The sequence below is a fragment of the Panthera uncia genome (assembly GCF_023721935.1).
Source record: "Panthera uncia isolate 11264 chromosome B3 unlocalized genomic scaffold, Puncia_PCG_1.0 HiC_scaffold_1, whole genome shotgun sequence".
NCBI classification, from domain to species: Eukaryota; Metazoa; Chordata; class Mammalia; order Carnivora; family Felidae; genus Panthera; species Panthera uncia.
Window position 1 is genome coordinate 82784849 of NW_026057582.1, and position 18929 is coordinate 82803777.

General features: G+C 55.7%; 2 protein-coding genes across 3 annotated transcripts; one reads left to right on the plus strand and one right to left on the minus strand.

Moving 5' to 3' along the window:
* The first annotated feature begins 211 nt into the window (after positions 1-211).
* INAFM2 (InaF motif containing 2) lies at positions 212-5258 on the plus strand. 2 transcript variants are annotated; one of them, XM_049613340.1, is made up of 2 exons: positions 212-2246; positions 3156-5258. In XM_049613340.1, the coding sequence occupies exon 1, from the start codon at positions 817-819 to the stop codon at positions 1273-1275; it is 459 nt and encodes a 152-aa protein (XP_049469297.1). In that variant the 5' UTR covers positions 212-816; the 3' UTR covers positions 1276-2246; positions 3156-5258. The 2 variants fall into 2 exon arrangements, with proteins under 2 accessions (XP_049469297.1, XP_049469296.1); XM_049613339.1 differs by having other exon boundaries at positions 212-1725; positions 2106-5253.
* Positions 5259-8279: 3021 nt separating this feature from the next.
* Positions 8280-17580, minus strand: CCDC9B (coiled-coil domain containing 9B). Its single transcript, XM_049613344.1, has 11 exons — positions 17402-17580; positions 16457-16570; positions 16078-16185; positions 15247-15399; positions 15030-15155; positions 14186-14385; positions 13850-13908; positions 13208-13261; positions 13008-13107; positions 12384-12426; positions 8280-12300 (listed from the first exon to the last, which is right to left on the minus strand). Exons 1-11 carry the CDS (start codon positions 17411-17413, stop codon positions 11761-11763), a joined length of 1509 nt encoding a protein of 502 aa, XP_049469301.1. The 5' UTR covers positions 17414-17580; the 3' UTR covers positions 8280-11760.
* Between the last annotated feature and the right edge of the window lie 1349 nt (positions 17581-18929).

Below are 18929 nucleotides of genomic sequence, written 5' to 3' on the forward strand. Positions count from 1 at the left end.
TGAGCATGAGAGTGGTATCACCCCGACTTTGGGGGGTATACTGAGGCCTGGGGGCCGCAGCCTTTATTGCTGTTCCACCTGTCACTTCGGACACTGGGGAGCGAAGGACAGAGGCGCCAGATTTGACAGCTCCATGCTCTGACCACCCCTCCCCGCCCCCTTTCCAGTTCCGCTCCCCGCCCCAAACGGCGCCGTTCCCCTTTTAAAGAAGCGCCCGGGGCTCCCATCTTCTCCGCGCCAGTTCGCGCGGGGCTGCAGCGACGTTGCCCTTTTAAGAACCAGCCTCCTTTAACTCTCTCCTAACGGGGCGTCCCGGAGGGGCTTGCGGCGCCCAACACAAGCCCGCCTCCCCTCGCGGCACTTCCGGACCCCGGCGTCGCCCTTTTAAGAGGCAGCCCCCAGCAGCGCTCCCCCCGCCCCCTGTTGCCGGCGCGCGAGGTGGGGGAGCCGGGCTGGAGCGGAGCGCGCCGTCCGCGCGGCCACTGGAGACCGGGCGGCCGGCGGCCGAGCAGGCGGCGGCGGCGGATGGGGACGCGGAGCCGGGCGGCTGTGGCGGCTGTGGCTGTGGCGGCGGCAGGGAAGCAGCTGACGGGCCGGCGGCGGCGGCGGCGCTGGCGGCAGTGACTGGTCCAGGCCCCGGCGGCGGCTGCAGCGACGCGGTGGAGGGCTGCGGCCGAGCGGCGTGAGGAGCGGCGGAGGAGCGCGGAGCTGCCGAGAGCCGGGGGCGCCGGGCCGCCCCTTGTCCAGTCCTCGCAGGCCGCCAGGCCCCCTCCAGCCGGGGCCGTGGAGCACCGGGGCAAAGGCCGGGGCCCCCCCATGAAGGAGCGCGACGCGGCCCCGGCCGAGCGGGGCAAGCCGGCCACCTACACCGGGGACAAGAAGGCGAAGATGGCGGCCAAGACCAACAAGAAGTGGGTCCGGCTCGCCACCGTGTTTGCCTACGTGCTCTCCGTGTCGCTGGCCGCCATCGTGCTCGCCGTCTACTACAGCCTCATCTGGCAGCCGGTGGGCGCCGGGACCTCGGGGGGAGCCGCCGGCCCGCCCCCCGGCGGCTCCAACGCCACCGGCCCGTCCGGGACTTCGGGGGCAGCGGCCGAGCCCAATGCCACAGGGTCGTCCCGCCGCGAGGCACCGCGCGACGCGCCCCCGCTGCAGGCGGCGCGGCCCTTGCCTCCGGAGCCCTCTGCAGACAGTCCCCCGGCCGGGCCGCTGGAGCGGCCGCGGGGACCGGAGGAGGACGAGGAGGAAGCGGCGGCGGCGCCCGGGAGTCGTTGAGCCCCTCCGCGCCAGGGGCGGCCGGGAACCATTCTCCCCTCCCCACGCCCGGAGGCAGGACTTTGCAGCAGGACGGGGCGGGGAGCCCGCGGGAGTGACCCCCACGGGAGTGAACGCCCTCTCTCCCCGCAACGATCGCCACCTCGCCCGGGGAGCCAGGGGCCTGCATCCCGATCTTCAAGCCAAGGGACCACGATTCGCCGGGGGCTCGGGGTTTGGTCTTCCCAGGACCGTGCTGCGCCAGGGCTCTGAGCCATAAAGGGAATGGGGGGAGGGGTGGGGAGATCCCAGCTCCGAACCCTTTTTCGCCGCTAGCTCTTGTGTATCCTACGTGCAGGAGTGACTCGGGCTTTCCCCCAAGACTCAGGGGAAGGAGGGAGCTGTAGGGGCTCTTCTTTAATAAGCTGAAGCTCTCACAAGGAGGAGGGCACCAAAAGTAGTGGAGCTCAGGTACGTCAACCTAGTTGCAGTGGCCACAGATGCATTTAATTTATAGATCCCTGTATATAGTTGTTGACATATGCACTAGAAGCTATAATTACACAGAACTATATGTATCCTCCCACAACCCTGGTTAGCTTCCGACCGATGGGGTCACGCAAGGGCTATTTGCTGGCCCCCAAAGTGCAGCTAACCAGAAGGGCACAAACACTGTTTTTTTTCATCATCCACTCTCCCCTTTACCCCCTCCTATTTCAGAAAGATAGGTTTATGGCCCAAAAGAGTATAATCATTCTTAGACTTGAGAGGACAGTGGGAAACCTTAGAAGAAGTAGAAGCAGTTTAGGGAGGGTGGAGAACGAACTAATCCCCTCCTCTTCCCACCCTAGTGCCCCCACGGAAGAGGCTTCCTGTTGCGGCCCTAAGTATCTGGATATGGGCCAGGGAAGAAGGAAGGGAAAGAGCAATGCCTCTGTGCTTCAATCCTTGGCCTTCTCCTCACAGAGTTCTTTTAGGAAGAGCAAGCTTTTGTAAGTAGAGTGGCTCACAAGTGTTTTTATTTTATTTTCTGCTCCTCAAGATCTTGTCTTTTTCCAGTAATCACCCTTGCCTTCTTCCCTCTTTGCTGAGCCTGTGACAATGTAGCCCTGCAATTAGGGCCAAATTTGTTGTGAAACCAGAGCGTTGAGCACGTTTTCTGGTTTTGACTTGTATTATAGAACCAGAAAGGCTAAAAAGTGAGCTTCAAACTCAGGATTGTGCTTTGATAGCCGATTAATAGACCAGCCGTGGGAAGGTTACATTGGCTTGTCTCTACGTCTCCTGATAAACCTACTTATTTGCAGCCTATACTTTGAGATGAAAAACACCAAGAGAAATGACATCTGTATAGTTCTGGGACAGCAAGAATTCTACATACTCAATTTGGATTCCATTTCCTTCCGCCACTTGCTTTTAGGCAATTGAGTGTGGGTAGTGACAAGATATCAAACCCCTTAGTGTTTCCTTTTTGGGAAATGAGGCACTTTTTAAAAAACAAAAACAAAAACTTATCCACCTGAGTCCTGAAACAGTTGGTCTCTCCAGTTTTTTGGCCTCCACTCTAGTTAGCTCTGATCCAAGTTTACAGGACAACAAGCCTTGCTTTAAGCCATGTTCTGTTGTGGGCAGGATAACAGCAGCTGAGCTGTCATAGTCTGGGAGCAGGCTGGTCGCACCCCCAAGGTGTCTTGGCTGGAGGAGATTTCTGAGCAGCTGATGTGACTTTGGTCATTAGGAAGCCTTTGAGGCCTTTTTAAATTTTTGGTGGGGGGTCTGGGGGTGGGGAAGAAACATAAAATGCCACTTTATAACTTCAATAATAGCCTGTAATTTATATTTATTGTGTGAATTTTTAGTCCTATATTTTAATAATTTGTAAATTGATCTCTTATTCCAAGAATCCTTTGAACTTGCCGGAGAACATCTGGGAATCCAGTCCCCTGTCCCCATCCCTGCATTCTGGACTGTTTAATCCACTTTGGGATGGATCAAAGAGTCTAGAGAGACCACTCATAGGTCCAGCTGCTGGCCTCCAGACTCTAAAGCCTTCACTGGAATTGGGACATTAGCTCCAGCTCTAGCTGTGAACATGACCAGAGACATTATTTATAATTCAGCCATTTAAGATATACCTGTACTCAAAAAGTCCTGTATATTTTTTAAAAGTTTTATTTTTCAGGTGAACAAAAATACATTCTAAGAACTCTACATAAGCCTGTGTAAGTTGACCATTTCTCTTTCGTACTCCTTGGGGAAGGAGTAGAGTTTGGAAGAAGACATGGTCTGAGATGTGGCGGACAGACGTTGATGAATAGGTGTCAGAGGAAAAAGCAATTGCCCTACTGTACTTCTGTGCCTGATGGCTTCACTGAATTGATTGGTTAAGCGTGGCAGGGATGCATCTTAGTCGGGAAGCAGTCATGGGGTTGGATGAACAGTGATACCTAGCTCAGCCACCTTTTACCAACCTTAAAAAGGTTCAAAACAGTTCTGCTCTTAAGAGATTCTGAGCAGATACCTAGCTGAGGATGCTCAAGGACCAGTAAGCCAACATATTAAGAATTATGACGAACACTGAGCTGGCTGAGAGCTGCGGTGAGGATAGGCCACCTGACAGCACCACTGTTCTCACCTTTAAACCACTGGCCCCTAGATAGTTCGAAAAGTGCTAACACTGGGAAAGAGGTGCTGACATACCTGCAGTGGTTGGCCAGAGCTTTGTCCACAGGGGAGCAGGTGAGAGAGCCAAATGGCTCAGAGAAGGTGTAGGTTGCTTCAAAGGTGAGGCTTTTTCACGCCCTAAAGCAAACAATAAAAGACAGGTGGGTGAAAAGCAAAATAAAAGGGATTAGCAATGCTGCAAAATACACGGCACACAGTTGAACTCAGCTCATTATTAGACAATGCTGCCCAGTACAAAGTGGAGTGAGAAGCCGTGTTGGTGGGGCCCCCTGAGGCCTGCACTTCTCCAGAGCTGTTGGGGGTAGCTTCTGTGCTTTTACATCACCTTGTAGTCTGCAGGGAGCATGGAAAAAGTCCGCCCTTCTTTTATTTCCCTCTTCAGCCTACACAATGGCTTTTTGTGAGAGGGCTTGGTAAGGCAGAGCAGAAGGGAAGTGAAAGAGTTTCCAAGGTTCTTCTAGTTGCCCCCCCACCTTTGTGTAGACGGTGACATGTGGCTTTTGCAGTTGCACACAGCTTCACGCATTGGGCACATACAGCGGAGTGTGCGGCAAGAGCCTGCTGGTTGATAAGAAGGGCACTGTTCGGCCAGAACAGGACTGGGTTGGTGGGGAGCAGTGGCCGAACAGCTTTATTTTCATAGGTTAGAAATCAGCTGCAAAAGTGCCCGTCAGGAAGGAGAGGTCTGTGCAAAAGGGGGTTACTCTCCTTTAACTGCTCCCACCATTAGGGTGATTTCTAGGTGTTTACTTCTATTAGAAGTTACTGTGCACATTTATGCCCTGGCAGCCTGAGTTTGAAGGAGGAGATAATCCTCTTTTGAAAGTGAAGTTTTGGAGGGCGAAGGATCAGGAGTTTGCTAAGCTGTTCAGACTGAGTTTGTGTTGGAATCGTTTCTTTCCCCCATGATGCTGAGGTGCAGAAAAATGTGTCTCTGAAGTTTTAATCCTAAGAAAGACTTTTCTGCCTAACAGCTCTAGATTTCTGCACAGTATGAGAGCGCAGCTTTGGAAGCTCTTCGGTCTACCTTGTTTTCCAGTTTTCACTAGGGAATTCTAAGATGCTGTGTTCTTCAGTTGAGTATTTATATCCTGTTTTGAAAGGCTGGGTGGAGAGCATCTACTTGTTTCTACATGTTTCTTTAAGGGGAACCAAAAGGTCAGGTCCTGAGCTTTAGGGCTACCACAACTATTTAAAAGGGGTAATAATTGTCCTCCCCTTCCTGTCTGCAGAGAATGGAGGTATTTCTGGAATTGCAATGCAATAACAAAAGGGCCACAGCTGTATACTTTTTCCCTTTTTTTTTTTTTTTTGTCTCTCAATGGAAGGCAGGACCACAATAGCTTTGGTCATTTCACTGGACCAGCGCTAAGCCCGGTGCCTGGCACATAGTAGGAAGTGCCTAGAGTTGGTTGATCATCTGGTTGATCACTGCGTTAGATAGAATTGGCCCTAGTATCAGTGTGATGTCACTGTCGTAATCCACTTGGATACCCACATCCACAGCCCATAATCTGGTTCGAGGGAGTAGAAGGCTAAAGAGAAGCCCTGCAAATCACAGCTGTACCAGCCATTCTGGCCACAGTTTCTTTACGTCCAAGTTAAAGGACATGGGCTCAGCCTGCCTGTTCTTTCCAGGCACAAGACATACACAGCTGTAGTCCATGTAGCAGTCAACAGACACAACATAGACTATGTGGCCCGTTCATTGCCCCCTCTGTCCCGACCCTATGGCCTAATGTTGAGCTATAAAAATACCTGCTTTGTTGACAGTTTTGGGTCACATCTGTTTTAATTGCTGACCTAGCTTGTGGGTTTCTGCTGCCAGAAAACCTGTGTTATACTCTTTGTTCCCTCCAGTAGCTAGTTTAAAAAATAAAAAAACAAGGACTTTTTTTTTTTTTTCACCACATGCCCAGGCTCTACCAGCCTCTCCATCCTAAGTGTACAAACAGCCGTGACTCCCAAAGTCATGCACTGTGTACATGAGCCACCTGGTCAGTGGGGAGCACCTGGGCCAAACAAGTTCCATATAAACATTCTATAAACATTGGCCAAGATACTACTGAGGGACCAGAAAATTCCCACCGAATTCTTGTCCTCAAGAAATTTACAGACATGCCAATAAGAATCTACTCTGGTCACTGCCCTGTTTTCTTAACTTCAATAATCTGCTTTTAAAATAGTTTATCAGTTAACCAGCAGTATGATTTTAACTCCCCATAGAATATTTTCCACAAATCACTACCATTAATTCAAGAACTATTTATTTAGTGCCTGCAGTGTGCCAAGCGAGCCTCAAAAGTCCCCAAGCCAACGTGTCCAGAGAGGCAATTATGTTGATTACCAAGAAATTCCTTTTAAATATACCTCTCTCAAAAATAAATAAACAAACAAACCTCTCTCTGCTAACCTCAGTGTTTAGAGTCATGAGTTGAGATTTCTGCCCAGCTTATGACCTAGAGGCCACCTGCCCGCCCCCCCCCCCCCCCCCCCCCCCCCCAGCTCTCTACTGGTAGTTGGGGCAGTATTGTGTCATGGCAGTCGGCCTCTGTGCATGGGCAGCTCACAGCATCATGAGGACCTGGTGAGGGGAGGCAGTGTGTTCTTGGAAGGGACCCTGAACTGGAAAATAGGAACCTTGTGGACTCCATAATAGCACTGGTTAGGGCCTTGACCCTGCTTTTTCCTCCTAACCAAATGGGAATTCATGAGAGCAACTGGAGGTAACAGATGTGAGAGGGCTTGGAGATGTTGGGAATAAAAGTGCAGCATAGACATAGGAGGTAATATATTTTCTAGGGAGTGTCTGTCCCCTTGGGCATAAGTGATGCCTGGAAAGAAATGCAAAGGGGCAGGTGATAAACATCATAGCAGGGCCCAGACCATCAGCATCAGCATCACCCGGGACCTTGTTAGAAATGCCATGTCTTAGGCCCCATCCCAGGCCAACTGGGTGAGAGATTCAGAGGCTAGAGCTTGCCTTTGTGTTTTAACTAGCCTTCCAGGTGATTCTGACTCTAAAATCAAAACCACCGGCCCAGACTTTGCCTCCGATTCTGTAACTTAGGGTTTAGGTGTTTCTGTTTTGACAGATGGCTACAAGGTGACTTTTGACCTTTTTTCTCAGTTGAAGCCAGCTGCCCTGCTGGGAGAAAAGCAAACACTGTATCCCCAGAGTTTGTAAGAAAAAGGGGGAGAGCCTGCTGCATTACTGGTTATCTTTTGAAGGTGCCAGGAGAACTTGCCCTGGAGAACTGGTAAAGGAGGCAGGCCTGAAAGAGTCCTCCCTCCCCCTCCCACTGATGGTGTTTGCCTCACCTCCTGCCCTGGGGCCTGCTGCTCCTGAGTCAGACCTTAAAAGGAGCAGTGGGTGCCACACTTGTTCTTTCTGGTGCCAGGTCTGTGCTATTTCGTCGGCGTCAAGTGGATGCTTAATGAGGGGCCGTGACGTAGGCAGGCCGACTTGAGAGAAAGCAGCCTCAGTCTGTGCTTCTTGCCGCTCTTCTCCCTGCCTACCCAGCCTCAAGTCCTCCCCTCAGTGAGGCCGTGGCCCCCCCTGCATCAGCCCTTCCGAGTCCTCCCCTCAGTGAGGCCGTGGCCCCCCCTGCGTCAGCCCTTCCGCAAAAGCACCGGCAGTCCTCACTCAGAGCTGCTTGCTGGGTCTGTGGACACTGATAAGTGGCTGGAGAGGCAGAGTGAAGTGGTATCTTTAGTTTCTCCTATTCCTTTGACCACACCCCCCTTCCCAACTTAGTCCCCAGAATAAGAAGATATGGCCATGTGGGGATTTTTGCCATTTCCTTTGGGGTTTTTTTTTGGGGGGAGGTGGGGGGATAGGAGGGGTTGTGCCATCTTTTCCTGTTATTCCTGTCCTGAAGCCAGGGTTGGGACTGAAATTGACTGGTGGTCAAACTCTCCAAACTTGTGCCTTGTTAAATAGCTGGCTCTTCCTTGACTGTAAGAAAATACAGTCGTGCTGCTCCTTTGGGGGGGAAAAAAAAACCCTTAACTCCAGGAGATCTGAGCAAACCCCACAAGGGAGTTTGTTTCTGAGGAAAATATTAAGCAAAGACTGTGGCGGGAGTTCATGAGAGTGCCACTGATGGAAACAGAAGAGGGAATGCGCTGACATGTGAAAGTCGGTGTGCAGAGGTAGGGGCAATGCTTAGGAATCTCGGTGACCCAGCTCGTGAGGCTCTGAACTCCAGTCAGCTCCTCCAGGACAGTAAAGGAAGCTCACAGTCCTGGAAGGCTGGGGAAACTTTACAAACCATCCCTTGTTTCCCTGAAGTGTTCTGATCCTAGTGAAGATGAGACTGGAAGAGAAGGTAAAGGAGAGGATAGGAAACAAAGACAGAGATCAAACCAAATAGCTATCCATTTATTTAACACACAATGACTGAGTGCCAGGCTACTGCTGATAGAGTGCCTGCTGTGGGCCGGGGATATTTTGCATTCTCTTTCATTTTCTTGACAACCCTTCAAGGTAGGTGTTACTGGCCCCATTTTTCAGATAAGAAAACCAAGGCCTTAGAGGTTTAACTTGACCAAGGTTACCCAGCTAGCTGATGACAGACCTAGCCCATGTCTGTTCCTACCCTGATGCCTCTCCTCAAAAAACATACCTCCCTTGCAATATGGTCTGCTGCTCCCCTCTGCCCAGGTGACAGGGGCTCAGGATGGAGAGATATTCTGCCCCTTCTGCCCTCCGTGTTATGAGGCCCTAAGTAAAGCTGTCATTGCTCTACTATTCTGCAGGCACCTTCCTTCTCAGTTCCTCCAGCTCTGTGCCTGGGTTCCCAATAGTGCTGTCTCATGAAGAGCTTCCCACCTTTGAGGAAAGTCTTGTCAGCTGGTTGGAGAGGAAAGAGGCATCTAAGAGGAAGTCTCCCAGCCAGGCCTTTAGACAAAGGAGCCAGGAATTGTTGCAGCCAGGCTCCCATGACCCTGAGGTTTATGGAGGGGTGTCTATGCTTCCCTCCTTCTCCACCGCTGGTTCCATCCCAGGGGAGGAGGGTGCTCGCCCCCTTAGCTGCTGCCCTGAAGAAGGCTCCCCCTTTGTTGAGAAAAGCTGTGATACTTTTCTGGCACTACAGTCTTCCTAGAGTGAAGACCGCCTGTGCTGGTCTCTGCACTCTCTAACCCCTAGTGACTCCCATGACATCCTTTCTCCTAATGTCCTTCTAGATGTTACCCTCAGAGAGAGAAACCCTATTTTTCCATAGCCCTTCTGCCCAGCTTTCTTTTCGTTTCTTTCTTTTTTTTTTTTTTAAGTTCATTTATTTCGAGAGAGGGCACGTGAGCAGGGTAGGGGCACAGGGAGAGAAAGAGAGAGAAAGAGAATACCAAACAGGCTGTGCTCCAACTTGGGGCTTGATCCCACAAACCGCGAGATCATGACTTGAGCTAAAATCAAGAGTCGGACGCCCACCCGAGCCACCCAGGCGCCCCTTGCCCAGCTTTCTCTACTGCTTAGGTTCTGTTTGTAAGGGCCGAGCCAGATTTCTGCCTGAATTCTACATCCCCATCCCATAGTCAGACATACCTTGACATATACCCTCTAACGAAGGCCTGTCTATACGGTTGGTACCATGGAGGCGGGGCGGGGGGTGGCCATTGGGAGCAGTTTGTGAATCTTAGAATTCAGATTCTTGATGATGGTGATGATAATGATGATTACTGTTATTATTATTTTGAGACATCTGAATTCAAGGGCTCTGCTTGAATCTGCTCTTCCCCACCTCTATCCTTTGGGAGTCATGGGTCAGGCCCAGGCCCCTGCTCCAAATACATATATGTATGACTGGAGAGAAAGAGGAAAACTTCAGTTGGAATCATTCGCCCTTACCTATTCATGTCTCAGAGGGGTCTTCCCACACGCATAAGAATATTCCCAAGCCTTTTCAAAATTCCACACCAACCTCTTCCACCCCCTTCACCTTATCCCATTCCCAACCAGCTAACCAGTCTCCTCACTCCCCGCTACGGGAAGTTGGCACCACCCACTCACTGGCCTCTCTGGCACCTTCCCAGGTGCCTCAGCTGCCCACCCAACTCTGAAGCCAGGAAGCTTGCACCCGGCCAGGGCGGCCCTCGCCGGGTCCCCGACATAGCCAGCAACAAGTCCTTAGAGTCTAGAGTCTGTCTTGGGCCCTAGCTCGCCATATCTCCCAGCCCAAACCCTTCCTACTCAACCCGCGGTCCAGGAAACAGCAGCACAGCTGTCACCTGGAGCTGATTAGAAATGCGCATTGCCAGGCCCCCCACAGACCTACCGAATTAGGACCTGCAATACTCTGCGCCTTAACATGTGAGAAGCACTGCTCTAAACAATCTGATCTGCTGAAAAGACACCCCCTCCTCATGCTTCCTGCAGCCCTCCCTCCCTTCCACAGTGGAGAAACCCTGAGCATGATCTGGACACTCCCTAGAGAACCCAGAGAGGCTGGTGAGTGAGGCCTGGGACCCTCAGCAGAGAGGAGCAGCCACCACCACAGGGCCAAAGAGGAGGGGAACAGAGGGGGTCACATGGGGAGATCCAGGCAGGAGCTTGGGGGGCAAAAGACACACGTGGTGAGAAAGGAAGGGGCACCTGCCTTTTCGAGCAGAAGTGAGATGGTTCCCTTTGGGCTCCTCCCACCATCCCCAGCTCCTGTCAGGCTCTTGCAGCCAAGAATGGCTCCTGCTGTGCAGCCTGGGGCTGCTGGATGCCTGAGTTTCTCCCTCCCTCTTGCTGGCAAAGTCACCATCGCCCACCGGCTGCACTGCTGGTAGTGGGTGCTCAGGAAATGTTTGTTGAATTGAGAGGAAGCCACAGCTTGTGCGGAGTCTGAATAATTCACCAGCCGTGGGCCTCAGGGGAGGGGCAGGAACAGAGACTAAGTAGGAAAGACAAGTCCTGAAGTTGTACTTCGCCAGAGTCGCTGTTTCTCTGTCCCTCGTCTGAGTCCTTGCTATTGCATGACCTTGGTGCAGGGAGGTGGTGGGGAAGAGGAAGTAGGAGATGGCAGGAAATGGCCCTGGGCTGCAGGGCTGCCCTCTTCCCTCCCCTTGGGGTACACTTGAAGTCTGACCTGGGTAGGGGGGAGGGAGGGTGTCCCTGCTGGTGAGCTTTCCCACCCTACTGTGGGGGGGGGCGGGGGGAGACGCTATTCTCTCACCACCCAACTCCACCCCATTTCAGAGAGGAGGCCTTTCCAGGAACCCTCTCTTTTGCAGAGGAGACCTGAGCTCCACTCTCCTGTCCCCAGCTCAGTCCCCACCTGCTGTGCCCTCCCTTTCTGGGCCTCAGCCTCCTCTTCCAGGAAGGCAGGAGGCTACCAGCTGATGGCTGATGTTCCACTCGTTTGCCATCCTGTGAGTCTGGGGCTGTGAGTCACCTGGGTGCAAGGCAGAGGCATGGGAAAGGCCCCAGGCCTGGGCTGGTCCTGCCAGCTACTGAGGCTGCCTCCACCTCCAAAGCCACAGCTGGAAAGAGAAGCCAGGCCCTGGGGGGTGATAGAGGCCAGGTGAGCCAGGTGCTGAGTGTTTCCAAGCCTCGCTTTCTTGCCAGCCTCAGAGACCAGGTGTGACATAGGAATACACCAGGAGCTTTACCTGCAGGTGAAAACACACCCGTACACAGGGATGTGCACCTGAGATACAAGGAAGGCCAGCTCCTTGCCCTCACGATGTCACCCCACTGGAAAGTTTGCCCAACTGCTCAGCTGGACTGCCACAAGCCACCAGCAACCAGACACCCACCACACACAAGAGTCCTGACTGCATTCTTCCCTCCTCCTCTGCCCAGCCCGGCCCCTTTGCTCCCAGGGGCTTTGCTCAGCATCTTCCCGCGGGGCCCGGACCTCCTGTCCTGCTTCTCACACCTCCTGCGCCCCTTGCTCTTTGGCCCATTCCCCTGGTGGGCCTGCTTCGTTGTGCCAGGCCCTGCTGGGCCCCAGCCTTGCCAGACCTGTCTTCTCTGGGCTCTAAGGGCCCTGCTCCTCCTTGGGGCTTGGAGCAAGTCTGTACTTCCGGCTCAGCCTGGGGGTCATTCAACCCCGGGAGCTGCTCAGAACCATCTGGCCAGGACACGGGGTTCTCCTGGGCTCCAGGCCTTGGAGGGAGCACACACACACTCGCCCCGGGCCCAGGGCTACTGGCTCCTCCTAGAGAAAGGTCAAGGGGAACCAAGTCAGTGTTTTGTGGACAGGTAGGTTCTGGACTGGCTATCGAGACTCCTGACTCCCTTTTTGGCCCCTCTGGGGATACTGGGGCTGGGCTGGTTGCTGGGGCACTTGTGGGTCTGCTCAGCTCCACCTCGCTCCGCTTCTGTGAGTGTTCCTCCTCGCTCCGACTCTTTCTGGTACTTTGGCTTCCCTGAAACAAGAGATTGGCCCTGCTGGCTGGCGAATTCAGAGCTCAGATCCCCAGCCCGTCCCATCCTATTCCCAAACACCCACCTCCTGGCTCTCCAGCTCCTCCTTGCCTTCCTTCGTCTCCCACCTGTAGAAACACGACACATGGCAGGGTCTACTCCTACCCATGCCCTTCACATCAGTTGCTCTGTAGCCAGGGGCCCATGTTCCCAGGGAGCACCTAGACCCCAAGGGTCTCAGAGGAGTGTCAGAGCTAGAACAAGGCTCCAGAAAACTTCCCTTCCAACCCGACCTTGTTCCCCAAATCCTGCCATTTCCTCTGAAAGCCAGCCACTTGAGCTCCATCCCAGGTGCCCAGCTGATGTTTATGGCCAGGCCTGGGGCACCCTGAGTTCCATGGAGACTCTGGACGTGTCCCTGCCTGCACCGCCTGGGAAAGACATGCCTGACTTCCTGGGGGAAGGCAACTGCTGTAATTACTGCGGCCTCCCTGGGCACCAGGCTCTCGCTGCTGCTGCCTTTGCTGCTGGCCTCTTCTGGAACCTCATTAACCTGCTGCCAGGCAGCCGTCAGGCAGGAGGCAGCGGCCCTGAGGCCCGGAGCATGAAGCTGGACCAGTGCTGGTCCTGACCTCCCAGGGGCAAGGGAGATCCAGGAAATTAGGAAGCCCAGGTGATTCCCCTGATTTTGCTCCCTGCCACCTGTTACCTGCGGGCCCTGCCAGTCAGCCTCTCTGTCCCCCGGGCTTTGCTTCGCGTGGCAGACACCACTGAGGATCTGCTGGGTTGCCCACCCCGAGTAGTACCACCTGCAAGAGATGGCCCACGAATCAAGCAGAGAAGAGGGCATGGCAGCCCAGCTCCTTCACCAGTTCATGCAACCCTGCTCCTCCTTTATTCCCAACTCACCTTTACCATCAGGGGACAAGGGTGGGGGCTGTAGCTTTCGGTGGCTCCTGGGACCTAAGTGGGGCAAAGGAAATGGGGAAAGAGTGGGGTGATAAAGGATCCAAGGAAGCAACACCATTTTTCCAGGACCAGGAAGCTGTCTTTCTCCTAGTCCAGTTGTGGGTGTTCTGACTCCCCAAAAGAGCCCCGGTCTGGGGATCGAGAGAGCTGGGTGCCTTTGCTCACTTTGCCATTCCTGGCTAGGTAGCTGGCTGAGCCTCTCCAGCCCCAGCTTCCTCCTATGTGAAGTAAGGGGACCAGCAGTTCTAAGAGCTCTGTCCCTACAACAGGCCAGGGACAGGGAGACTGGAGCTTTCACCCGTGAGGGACCAACTTCAAAAGGATCCCAGTGCAGACTTCCTGTGAGCCTCCTCCCCGGAACTGCTGGGGTCAGAACCCAGGGTAGGAGCTGTGGGTTTGGAGGGAGGGAAGGTGCCCTGCTCTAATAGAAGGGAGAGGAAGGAAGATGTTCTTCCGTGCCTCCTCCTAGCTCCAGAAATAAGTGGCACACCAAGAGACAGAGAAAGGAGGGGAAGCAGGGGGTGGGGGGAGGCTGTGATAAAAGCCAAGGAGGGGAAGGAGGTGAGGTGGGTATTGGCTCACCCCTGGTGCCGCCCGCCCTGGCCGGGCCCTCTTCTCGAGGCTTGCTGGAGTCCTGTAGCCTGTGGAGCCAGAGAGTCAGGCTGCTGTGGGATGGACACAAGCTAGGGCAAGCCTCACACAACCACTGCCTCCCCCAGCTCCAACCCCAGAACAGATGGGGGAAAGATGGGGGACCCGGTGCCCGCCCTGAGCCCAGGGCCCAACCAGAGGGTCCAGGAAGACTCTCAACCACCCTGGAGAGGGTCTCACCAGCCCTCCAAGAAGCACCCACAGTTAATCCTGCCCTAAGCCCCACAAGCATGTCAGTCCAACAAGCTGCCCAGCCCTGCCACCCACGTGGGCTTGGCCTTGTCCAGGTCCCACGGGCGGCGCCAGTCACCCTGCGCGTCTCTGTGCCTGGCCACACGGGCCAGGTCGATCTGTTCCCGCTCCTGCTTCCACTGGGCGTAGTCCCAGCCCACCTCCTGGGGTCCCCCCACTGGTCGGTGGGGAACCGGGCCTGGGACCAGGCCTGGACTCTGGGGCTCCCGAGCACCCTGCAGGGAGAAGACACTCAGCACCATGGGGTAGAAGCAGGAAGGCCTGGGCTTGGAGTGGAAATCTGGATACTACTAACCCCTTCCTCTCCAGGTTTCCACGTCCCCGTCTAAAAATTAAATCCATTCCGTCTCTAACGTGTTGTTTGCCATAGATACGGTTTCCATCCACTTGTTAGCTGTGTCTTTTGGGCAAGTTACTTAACCTCTCTGTGTATCATTTTCTCATCTGTAAAATGGGGATAATAATAGCACCTATCCACGGGGTTATAGGGGAGGGAGGGTATGGACAGGCCCGGAGTGGAGAGGCATCTGGCAGCGGTCAGCAAGAGCCAGTACTAGGGGCTGCTGCCACCTAGAGGTCACACCTGGCACATGGCCAGTCCCCTGCAGCCTCCTGGCCCACCCCAAGGCCCGTCAGAGATCCAGTTAGGGTAAGGGGCTGACCTCTGACTTCTCCTGTCTCTCACTGCAAGGCCCGCCCAACGTGGAGACTGGCCAGAGAAAGGAAGAAGGGGTGGGAATTTTTGCTGATGCTACCTGGGCATGTCCCCATAGATGAGGGACATATGTGACTCAGCTTCTCCGCCTCCCCCAGATGAGCACTGCCACTTTCATGTCCCCATCCTCTCTTGAAGATGTACCTTCCGTGCCGAATCTGAGCTGACGGCCATCTGCATGGAGGGGGTCCGGCCCAAGCCCCCTCCAGGTGACCCTCCTGCCCCCCGGTTCTTTGCTCTGGTGGGCTTCTCACTTACGATCCGCTTGGCCTGGAGGAGGTGAGGATGGGTGGTGTGGCACAGCCAGGTAAGAAGAGGCCGTGGGCCTGGTGCCTGGGCTTCCCCCGCCCACCCTGCTTACCTCAGCTTTGTTCTCCATGGTCACAGCCAGCTCCACCCGGTCCCCCAGGCAGAAAGTACCGGTGTGATACTCCACCTCCTCATCCTCAAGCATCGCACCGGCTGCTTCAGGTCCGAGGGATCTCACCCAGTTACGGCTGACCACCCGCTTCTCCTGAGGAATGGGATGCCATGCCCTCAGGCCACATGGGCAGGGCTGAGCAGAGCTGGGCACTGAGTCCTCTGGGAGGTTCCCCAAGGCTGGCTTCCAGCCCTGGACCTCCCTGGAATGCCCATAGAGGAGCTGATTCTATGGGGCATTCACATGCCAGTGGCATTAGGTTATCCAGGCCCTGGGGCCACCCTGGGGCCCAAGATGCCACAGCAGCCTGTCATCTCTGAGCTGGGAAATCCAAAGCACTCAGACAATGGGGCTTTGTCCCTCCGATACTGCTCCTGGCTTTCGGCCCCACTTCTCTGTGCCTGTAGGGTTTGGGTTTTAGGAGCAGCCTGTGGTTTACAGCACAGGTGCAGGGCTATGGGACTGGGAAAGGGTATGGGGAGGTTTCTATTCGGTGGCCTTTCAGCTGTGGCCCTTTGGGTGCAGGGGGACTGGGTGGGCTGGGCTGCAGAAGGCTGGGAACTGACGGGTGAGCCCCAGAACTGTGAGTGGAGGAAACAGAGGAGCAGGAGCGGTTGTCTTCCCCTGACGCAGGCTGGGCCTCCACCTCCTCACAGGGCCGGGTCCCCAGGGCCTGGCATGGTGCCCTGTAAACTACAGACCCTCCCTCAGCACTCGCAGAGCAGCTACAGGAGTGAACAACCCACGCTGTCACCCCGGGGTGGGGCTTACGCCGGGAACCTGGCTGATAGTGACAGTGAGGCCATCAGGTCGGAGGAATTCCTGCGCGGTCACAGCCATGCCCCCCTGCTCCGCCTGCCGACGGTCTTCCTGGATCTCCTACGGGAGGGCCCGGGGTCAGCACAGGCCATGGCCCCCCAGACGCACACAGACAGGCCTACACAGAGAGACACCAGTGGGACACCAGGGGGCAGAGGCACGGCATCACGGAGTCCCCAAGGTCCTCGCAGAGTTTCTGAGATGAACCACATGGCCCTAACCCTGGCCCCAGGCCTAGAGCCTACAGGGAGAGACCGCCATGCAGGGGTCTGCAGGACAGACAGGGAGTGCCCACCCAGCTGCCCTTCCCCGCCCATCACAGCCCGCTCACCTGGTACCTGCGGAGTAAGGCCTGGTTCTTCTTTCGAAGGGCCACTATCCTCCGATCCAGCTCTGCATCCTTCTCTTCCTGCCTGCTCAGGGGTGACTCAGCTCCGTGAGGCCCCTGCAGAGGGCAGGGGGCCCAAGCTCCTGACTGCCGGGCCCATCCCTTTTCAGGCCGCTAACTTTCACATTGACCTGAGAACCATATTCTTACCACGAATGGAACCCAGCTCTCCGGAGCTAGGCTCACAAGGGGGGATGGCACATGGAAGGTCCCAAGTCCCCACCCTACTAGGCTTGTCTGCCTGGCTCTCTGCCTCCTCAGGGGTTCAGATCAGGGCCTCATACGGGGCCCTCGGTTCTCAGCAGTGGGCTGCCCCTCCCCCGGGCTCTCCAGGGAGCTCCACTGCCGAGAGAGCCTGCCGAGCAGGAATGAGAGTTATAAATGGCTCTGGCAGCGGAACCTGCCGTGACTGGGAAGTTGCCAGGGGATTCAGGAGGTCGAGGAGGGGAGCTGTTTGGCTCCCAGGCCCAGAACCACGGTAAAAAGAGAAGCCCCTGCTCTGTCCTGGGCTCCCAGGCCCCGGGCCCCACTCCCCAGGCTTGCAGCCCAGCCTGTGGGAAAGAGCCACCGTCGCGAGCCCAGCCTTTCCAGGCCTGAGCTTCTTTCCGGCAGTCGGGGCAGGAGAGAGCGAGCTCCATGGGCAGGCCCAGCAGAGGAGCCACCCTAAGCAAACCATGCCTCTGCCCCGAAATCCCCAGGTCTCTCCCTGTGTGGCTGCAGGGTCTCCCTTGTAGCCAAACGCCCCTGCCCAGCCCCCTGCAGGCCTAGGCACAGCCCTGTTCCTCCCAGGCCCAGCTGTCCCCAGCTGCCCCCAGAGTGTGGCTGCCTGGTGTCCCGGCCTCCTCCCAGCCCCCAGAAGCCCCCCGCCAAAGGTGAGGTGCCACTCACAGCCGAGTGCATGGCAACAGTGGGCACTGAGAGAATTCCAGAGCAGCCCCAGGGGAGCCAGAGCCGGAGGGAAGCCGGAGCCGCCGAGCCACCACCGGAGCCGGGCCTCTGCTGGCCTCTCCCTGCCGGCTTCACTGCTCAGCACACGAGATCATGTTGTGATTACAAAAGACTCCTCTGGGCTCACAGCCAGGAATGCTGTCGCCGCCGCCCCCACCCATCCACTCTCAGAGGGCAAGGACCAGGGCACTGGCCCTGCCCAGCACCTCTCTCCCTGCCCCGCCCCAGCGTCCCCAGAGACAGGGCAAGAACCTTTTTCTGTCGGGTTGGCTCACGCAGGGGCCTGGCTGCCCCAGGCCCTGCCTTCTCTGAGGCTCTATGCCCAGCGGAGCCCCAGCCTGGACGCACCTGCAGAGGGATGGGCAGCCAACAGAAGCCTCCATTCCTCCCAGGAGTAAAGAGCCTACAGGATGCAGCTGAGCCCATCGGGCATCCTAGTCGGAGGGCCCCCACCTCAAATGAGCCTCTCCCTATTTGTCCTCATCAGCTCTGGTTTCAGGAATTTGAAGGGACCAAGAAGCTCACCTCCCCTCGGCCACCAAATACTACTACATACCTGACATAACACCATTAGTCATTCCTTTAGGTTGAACAGTGTCTTCCCTGTGTTTTAAAGTACAGCCACTCCAGAGAGGCTCAGCTGCCCAAGTCTCCCCTCAGTATGGGGAGATGGGCCTTCCCGCAGGGCCCATGCCGCCACAGCCCAGAGCCGGCCACTCAGGGTCCCAACTCTGGGCGCTTCCTGGCCTTGCTCTCCAGGACTGGCCTTTCATCCTCTCCTACCCTGAGAAAGGAGGCAGCCTTTCTCAGGAAAATCTCTCTCCAAATCTTCCCAGTATGGCTGAGGGAAGCTGCTTGCCTGGCAGTCCCACTCTTAGAGCCCCTGGGAGCTGAGGCTTGGGGTGCTGGGAGGAGGGGTGTCTCTCTGTATCAGGGGTACCTATGGTCTGTTTCAATAGCTACAGGGCCCCGACCTCCAAGACCTGATGGGAGGGAGAGGTCCCTGCATCCCCCACATTCCTGATGGAACAGGCCTCAGTTTCCCTAATCCCATTATCTGTCTCCAGAGCAGAAATCCTCGCTGCCCTTTCACTCCTCCCCAGAGCAGCCCAGGCAGCCAGAGTTTCAAGCTCTACTCCCCTTGACCCATCCGTTCCTGCCCCCCTCCCATCCCTACCATGGTTAGCCTTTTTCCTGGCCAGGCCTTCACACAGCACCCCTGACCCACAGCCAATCTCCACAGCCCCAGAGTTCCCATCCTGCTTGGAAATGCCACCACAGTCTCTTCCTTTCCTGCCGGATGTTCCCACTGAGTCAGACTCTCAGCAATGGTGACGTACCCAGTCTCCTCTCCCTCTCTTTTTCTCTCTCTCTCCTCTCCCTCTCCTTCTCCCACCCTCTCTGTGTGCTACCTCACACAGGATGCTGAGTTTCATCCTAGCCCCCAAAGGCCCTGGTGGTCTGGCCC